This window comes from Falco punctatus (assembly GCF_963210335.1).
Source record: "Falco punctatus genome assembly, chromosome: 4".
Classification (NCBI taxonomy): Eukaryota; Metazoa; Chordata; class Aves; order Falconiformes; family Falconidae; genus Falco; species Falco punctatus.
Window position 1 is genome coordinate 24,325,128 of NC_137583.1, and position 7,590 is coordinate 24,332,717.

At 59.9% G+C, this 7,590-nt stretch overlaps 1 protein-coding gene across 1 annotated transcript; it reads left to right on the forward strand.

Annotated features, from left to right (window-relative positions):
• The first annotated feature begins 442 nt into the window (after positions 1–442).
• On the forward strand, positions 443–4,066 carry RHO (rhodopsin). Its single transcript, XM_080387653.1, has 5 exons — positions 443–949; positions 1,857–2,025; positions 2,143–2,308; positions 2,534–2,773; positions 3,122–4,066. The coding sequence occupies exons 1-5, from the start codon at positions 589–591 to the stop codon at positions 3,239–3,241; spliced, it is 1,056 nt and encodes a 351-aa protein (XP_080243779.1). The 5' UTR covers positions 443–588; the 3' UTR covers positions 3,242–4,066.
• Positions 4,067–7,590: the final 3,524 nt, after the last annotated feature.

Sequence of the window (7,590 nt, forward strand, 5' to 3'; positions counted from 1 at the left end):
AGGCGTTTCACATGGCTGGGCAGCGCACCCCTGAGTGCCCATGGAGGGTGGACTGGGGGTCTTGGGGGGCAAGTGCCTCCCCGGGGTGACGGCAGCATGAGCTGTGGATGTCCAGCTCTGGAGCGTGTGGTGCACAGGCTGCCACGGGTGCAGGGCCTGACCCAAACCCTTGCTCCCACACACCGTGCTGAGGAGCGAGGCTGTGCAAGTGGAGCTGCTGTCTGATTTGGGCCCCCCCAAATGAAAGGTGTGTTGCAGAGCTACCTCTTTATTTATGACCATGAGCAGTGGTCTCCAACAATGACAGTGTGGGCCAGAAACAGGTGTCACCTTAACGCCTTCCCAGGAAAGCCAATTACCCCTAGATGATTATGATTAATAATTACCTAAGCCCTAATCGCGCTGACACCAATGCCTGGAGCTTACCCCAGGGGGCACTTTAAAAGAGGTGCCCTGTAGAGGTGAGCAAAGCCACCTCTCCTCGGGGCGAAGGCTGAGACGTGGTGGAAGCCCCACTTCAGAGGCAATCCCCCTGCATGCAAAAGAAACACCTGAGTAAGAGCAAAAGGCACCTCACAAACCACAGCCATGAACGGGACAGAAGGCCAAGACTTCTACGTGCCCATGTCCAACAAGACTGGGGTGGTGCGGAGCCCCTTTGAGTATCCCCAGTACTACCTGGCTGAGCCCTGGAAGTTCTCGGCACTGGCTGCCTACATGTTCATGCTGATCCTGCTTGGCTTCCCCATCAACTTCCTCACTCTGTACGTCACCATCCAGCACAAGAAGCTCCGGACGCCTCTAAACTACATCCTTCTGAACCTGGCAGTCGCCGATCTTTTCATGGTCTTTGGAGGCTTCACGACCACCATGTACACTTCGATGAATGGGTACTTTGTCTTTGGAGTAACAGGGTGCTACATTGAAGGATTCTTTGCTACACTGGGTGGTGAGTTTTCCAAATATTCAAAAATCTTCTGGCAGGAATTGCCCCAGCTTTTACGAGGGGGAGGGAAGACACCCAGATGATCTTGGAGAAGCGTGGTATCCCAAAGGTCCTTGGTGTGCTGCTGACGTGGGCCAAGGCAGTTGCAGTGTTTCAGGGTGGGAAGTGAAGAAAGTGACAAATGACACCTTTTTTTTCTTTTTTTGACCTTATTTTGGTAGCCACCTGCTCAGTATCCTGAGAACAACAGTGCAGCAGTGAAAAACAACCAGTAGCAGATTTTGCAGTTGCTGGATTTGCACATCTTTTTGGCTTGCTTTCTGACTTGAGAGATGACAAATTTGTTCTTCCTGTTTCGTGCGTCTGTCATTCGCTCCGATGTGGTGCATGGTGGCGCAGGCTAGCAAAGCTGGCTCTCCTCCCTGTGCCAGCCAGGCTCTGACCGAAACAGATGTTAAATTGTGTGTCTAAAAATGCTCTCCTCCATTCAGCTCAGCCTTCAGCCACAGGCAGCCATTTTACTGGTGCGGTCCTTGTGGCACAAGTTTCCTGGGAAGCTGTGGGTAGTGAGTGGAAATCTTGGGATGATGAGCACTCACTCACTGCACCTAAGAGAGGGACCATAGGCTTGCAGGTGCAGGTGATGTCTGGGATGAGTGGTAGGATCCAGCCATGGATCTCAAAATGCAGCAGCAAAGTGGTCACTGCGGGTCAGCATTGCACTGGGGAGGTGTCTTCTCATGCCTTCCTGCTGCACTTGGCAGATGAACCCTTGATTAAGATTCACCTGCTGCCAGGGGTCTTCCTCAGGAACAACAGTCTGAGGAGGTCTCATGCTGCCATCAGTGTGTTTTTCTCCTCCTGATGCTCAAAGTCCCTGTGTCCCTATCCATCTTTCTCCGTGGCGCAGGTGAAATTGCTCTCTGGTCGCTGGTTGTCCTGGCTATCGAAAGATACGTAGTGGTCTGCAAGCCCATGAGCAACTTCCGCTTTGGGGAGAACCATGCCATCATGGGTGTTGCCTTCTCCTGGATCATGGCCTTGGCATGTGCTGCTCCCCCGCTGTTTGGCTGGTCCAGGTAGGGAGGGCGCCGTGCCCAGCGTGGGGGCTGCGGGAGCCTGGCTGGCTGTGGCCCCACTGGGGCTTCCAGCCGATCTCCTCTGCTAGGCACTGACCTGCCTGGCTCACCTTGCAGGTACATCCCCGAGGGCATGCAGTGCTCGTGCGGGATCGACTATTACACTCTGAAGCCAGAGGTCAACAACGAATCTTTCGTCATCTACATGTTTGTGGTTCACTTCACCATCCCGCTGTTGGTCATTTTCTTCTGCTACGGGAACCTGGTTTGCACTGTCAAGGAGGTGGGTACCTGTCAGTGGTGGTGGGCTGGGGGCCACCCCGATCCCCAGTGCTGGGAAGGGGCCCATGCCAGGCTCCAGACTGGTGACAGAAAGGCTGGCTTTCTGCAAAGGGGGAAACAGCAAACTCCAGATGTGCAGCTCAACTACCCCGAGCCCTGACCCCATGTCCCACGCCGGCGCAACCCTCCCCAGCTCCATCGTGTTTCTGTTCCCTTCTGCCCGCAGGCTGCCGCCCAGCAGCAGGAGTCTGCCACTACCCAGAAGGCAGAGAAGGAAGTGACCCGCATGGTCATCATCATGGTCATCGCCTTCCTGATCTGCTGGGTCCCCTATGCCAGCGTTGCTTTCTACATCTTCACCAACCAGGGGTCAGACTTCGGGCCCATCTTCATGACCATCCCGGCTTTCTTTGCCAAGAGCTCTGCCATCTACAACCCTGTGATTTACATCGTAATGAACAAACAGGTAACCGGCAGGGGGGCGGCCGGCTCCTTGCTGGGGTTTTGCATTGTACCCGCTTGCCAAGTGGTGTGGCACTTTGAGGTGCCAGTGGGCTGGGAGGGGGGCGTGTGTCCAGGTGATCTTGTTCTGATGCCCAGGAGGGCAACTGTGCAGCTCGTCCTGGCACTGCGTAACTCTTAAATGCAAGATGCGCTACTGCATAGTCCGAAATGGCCCTGCCGCTGGGTTGGTGGAGGAGCTGGGGCTGTGCCCGCCCCGGCCCCGGCTGGTGGCCTGGGGCAGGGACCCCAGGGGCAGGGGCGCACGCCGCTCTGCCGGGCCCGCCGCCTCACCGGGACCCCTCCCTTCCAGTTCCGTAACTGCATGATCACGACCCTCTGCTGCGGCAAGAACCCGCTGGGCGACGAGGACACGTCCGCCGGCAAGACGGAGACCTCCTCCGTCTCCACCAGCCAGGTCTCCCCCGCGTAGGCCCCGGGCCGGGGCGCCGGCAGCTGGGCCCGGCCCCGCAGCGCCCGCGCCGTCCCAGGGCGCTGCCGCAGGCCCCGCCGCCCCGCGCCGCCCCCCGCCGCCCCCCCTCCGGGCTCTGCCCCGGGGCCGGGCCGGCTGCTGCGGGGCAGCCCCCGCCCGGTCCCCCGCCGGCGTGTCGGCCGCACCGTGGCCCCCCGGGGGACGGGTGGCCCCCCGGTGCCGCAGAGGCGACGGCCGCGGGAAGCCCGGCACGGGGTGCGGCGCGGCCGCCGACGGGGGGGGCTCGATGCCGCCTGCCGCACCTGGCGCACCGCACGCACCCGGAGCCGGCAGCCGCAGCGGGCCGCCCCCCGCCCCTCGTAGTCCCACCGCTCATCCTCACGCCCCCCCGGCTCCGCGGGCCGTGCCCCCGCCGCGCCCCCCCCCCGCGCCCCCCGGCTCAGCTGCCGTCCGCCTGGCATCAGCCCCGGCGGGGGGGCTCGGCCCGCGCTCGTGCTTTCGAAGCCGCTCGGCGCATCGCTCAGCTTCCCTCCGCGCTGCAGCAGGCAAGACATGGGAGCATATGGCTCAGAGATGTCGGCATATGTTTTAAGCACTACAAGATGGCATATTGCAATTGTAGCAGTGTTCTTCATTTTTATTTTTAGCTCGGTTATACAAATAAGATGTTTTTCTCGCTGTTCAGTGTTATCAACATTTGAAACTATTTTTGTACATTATTATCCCCTCTGATTTCTAATCCTATGCGGCTTTGCAAGGTCTAATAGGGAACATACAGAACCCATGCAAGTTAAACCTTTAATAAAGAGCAATTTGCAAGTACAATTCTCTCATTATTTTTTTTTATCGATACTTCTGCATATTCAGTGAAATCTAAAGATTGGAGGTTTATGAATAATTCAGTGTTTAGGCTGATGTCTGATTCATGTACTTCAAATCTGGGAGCTGATTTTGGAAGGGAAGAGGAGGAAGGATTTGGTGTTTATTTGCTGCCCACGAGGCTGCAATCCACGGGAGTCCTGCGATGCTGTGGTTTCCCTGCACGGGCAGGACTGGCCCCAGCACATGCTGGCCATGGTCTGGCCCCAAGCTAGCGGGTGGCCACCCCACAAAGCGCCCAGAACTACAACTGCTGCTGGCAGTGGCAGGGGCAAGCAAGGCTTTGGGACCCTCCTCGCCAGCCCAGGCGGGTGCCAGAAGCATCAATGGAGCTGCTGGAGAGGGGATGGCCTGATCCAGGAGGAGGAGATGGTTGGGAGACATGCACCCAACCCTGCTGTGGTGCCAGCCTCTGCAGCTCTCCAGTGTCCCCACCATCCACTTCATGGGGAATTCAGAAATGGACTGGAAATGGAGCAGGGAATGGGCTGACTGCACTGGTCTGGGGATAGCCAGGCATGCAGGGCCCTGAGGCACCGGGTGCCTCTCCCAGCTCCTGGCTCCAGACCCAGCTTCTGCCGGCACTGCAGTCTCCTGCCAAGATCCATCCCATGGGCCTAGCTGGTGGGCACAGACCTCGACAAAGGTCTTTCTGGGCAGCACTTTGCACATACATTGGCATGGTAACATGTCTGCTGAGCCAGGCCATGAACCAGCCCTACCATCATGTAATCCCGGCTTTTTCTTGGGCTTGCAGCTTCCCCACGTCTTTGAGGGATGATGCATATGAAAGCCCTGTGACTCATGTAAAGAGGAAGGGACTGACTTGGCATGCTGTGAAGAACGACAGTGGTCCCCATGGTGGGGACATCCACTTCCTGTGACAAAGAGCAGCTGGTTACTCAGGCTGGCCTCATGAGCACAAGCACAACAGAAAGTAGCACAAATATCCTACCTTGCTGGAACAGCAGGGAAAGTATCCATAGGATCACAGCAGGACTTATTTTTAAGGTGGCTGTGACACAGAAGCACCCTGGGTGCGTTGGGGACCCCAGATGGTCAAGGGCTTAGCTCACACCTGACCCATGGGATGTTGCTGTACCAAGAGCCAACATGGAGGGGCTGCCTGCATGTGGGGCTGGGAGCGCTATCGCCTGAGCACAGTGGGATTCAGTGGGCAGGGACAAGCGGGGGTCCTGCTCATGGGTACACACCTGGGGCTACTGTGGGAGAGTCACTCCTCCTGCCCTCGCTGGCCAACGAAGCAGCTTTCCATTTTCCTCTTCTCATTTGTTTTCTTGTTTCCTTTTTCCTTGTCATTTTCCAGGCTCCCCTGGCAATGCAGCCCCCCATTTCCCAGTGGGGCTGTCCCAGGCAAAGGGAGCCAGCCATCACCCAGTGCGCAGAAACTGGTCCCCGCGCCACCAGCTGGCTCCCTGTCTGCCCCACAGCAAATACCACCAGCAAGCTGCAATGCCAGCACCCCACCACCCACCAAGCAGCAGGTAGATGCCTTTCCCGTACGTGTTCAGGGTGATCACTCCGCGACCCCTTATGTCTCCTCCCTCTCCAAACCCACTGCTTGGACAAGCTCCTTCTCCCTCCAGCCCCTCACAAAGCTTTGGCAAAGGGCACTCAACTCCCCAACCCCCTGCTCTCACCTGGGTGGCAACCAGAGCAATTAGCAGCTGCTAACCAGCTCCTGCAATTAGGGTGCTGATTGGATAAATTAGCTGCAGGTGAGCAGAGCTTGTGAGCAAGGGTAGTGGTGCTGTGAGCAGAGCTGGGATTGCAGGCTGGTGTGTGTGCTGCTATGGAGCCTGAGCTGGGTAAGGGTTTGCCAGGTGCTGGCAGCACTGTGGCTCCCATGGGTCTGGGGTTCTGGTGGGTCCCTGTGAGGAGAAGGGTTGTGGCTGCTTGGCTTCTGGGGGGCTCTGCAGCCATCAGGGGTGTGAGTGCCTCGGGGCTGGGCCCACATCCCAAGAGGTGCCTTTCCCAGGAGCTGAAGCTGCTGGCACAGCCCAGCTTCCACATCTGCCAGCCCAGGGCCAGCAGCCCCGGCGCCCCTCAACCCCGCACATAGTCACTGAGGCGCTGCAGGCCCAGGACAAGAGGAAGGGTGCCTCCATTGTTGCCATCAAGCGGTTCATCCTGGCCAAGTACCCCACTGTGGACCCCGGCCACCTTGGGGACCTGCTGAAGCAGGCACTGAGCAAGGGGCTGAGCTGTGGGGACCTGGTGTGGCCCCACAACTCCTCCGCCATGGGGGCCACTGGCCGCTTCAAGGTGGACAGGGGGCTGCTGGCCTCGGGCTGGGGGCTGAGGGGCTGCCTCCACTGGCCCCACTTCCACCCCTCCTTCACCCCCAGCTGGCCCCTGAGAAGCTGCGGCAGAAGCAGACGATGGACCAGGTGGATCCCATCAGAGGACAGGTGCCGAAGGTGGGACGGAAGGGGACCGCCGGCGTGCACAGCAGTGAGGTAAAGGGTTGGCAGTGCCCTGGGCTGCCCCAGTCCCATGGAGAGGCCACTGCCCAGGCTGGCACGCCGCCCCTTCTCCCGCAGGCGCCGCGGGGGGTAGCCTGGCCACAGCGAAGCAGAAGCCAAGGACAAAGCCCGTGGACGTGAGTAGCAGGGCTGCATGGCGCGGCTGGGTGGCTCGGGCATGGCAGGAGCCTGAGGTGCTCTCTCCCCTCCAGGCCCCACCACCACCACCAGCGAAAACCAGGAGCGATGGAGCAAAGCCCCCACGAGCTGCCCGCCAGCCCCGGGCCCCCAGCAAAGGGCACTCGGGGTCCCCTGTGGCTCTGAAGGTGCGGGGGGGGTGGCAGCCCTGGGGGTGCTGGGGCAAAGGGGTCCCAAGCGGCTCCGGTTGGAAAGAGCAGGGCTAAGGCACCCGGGGGGCACAGCAGGACACCCCCAAGGCGAAGGGGGACCAGGGCAAGGCAAGGAAGCCCCGGGGTGCCCCAGAAACCGGCCAGGTCAGGCCATGCTGCAGGGTGGTAGCCACCCCTCTGGAGGGCAGGCAGGGCCTGTAGCGGGGTCCGGGCAGCCCTGCTCCCCGGCAGCCCAGCCCTGCTTCCAGCCTGCCCTGAGCCCTCCCAGTCTGTGTTGATTTTAGTCCCCAGGACAGGTTTTAAACCTGCGTTCACCTTGTAATAATAAAGCTGTGCCCTCGCCTCATGAAATGGCGTGGGTGCTGCCCTGCTCATGGGTCTCTGTCCCTGCACTCCCCTAGCCCTGTCCTGTGTGGCATGGTGGTGAGCCGGTGCTGTGGGCAGCTGTCTGCCTTCACGGGGAGCTGGCCTGTCTGTCCCCACGTGTCCCCAGACACAGTAGCACACGGGCCAAGTGCTGGGGTGGCTGGGCTCTGGGGGCTGCATGTGTGCCAGCTGGCAGCAAGTCCCGGTGCCAGCTGATGGCACACGGTGCAGGGGCCCTGGCGCCATGGCACACAGTGTAGGGGCACCC

Bases quoted from the DNA above. Each gene is read 5' to 3' on its own strand.
- RHO (XM_080387653.1), top strand. From the start codon at position 589: ATGAACGGGACAGAAGGCCAAGACTTCTACGTGCCCATGTCCAACAAG. The intron at 950-1,856 runs GTGAGTTTTCCA...TCCGTGGCGCAG, and splicing joins ATTCTTTGCTACACTGGGTG to GTGAAATTGCTCTCTGGTCG. The intron at 2,026-2,142 runs GTAGGGAGGGCG...CTCACCTTGCAG, and splicing joins CCGCTGTTTGGCTGGTCCAG to GTACATCCCCGAGGGCATGC.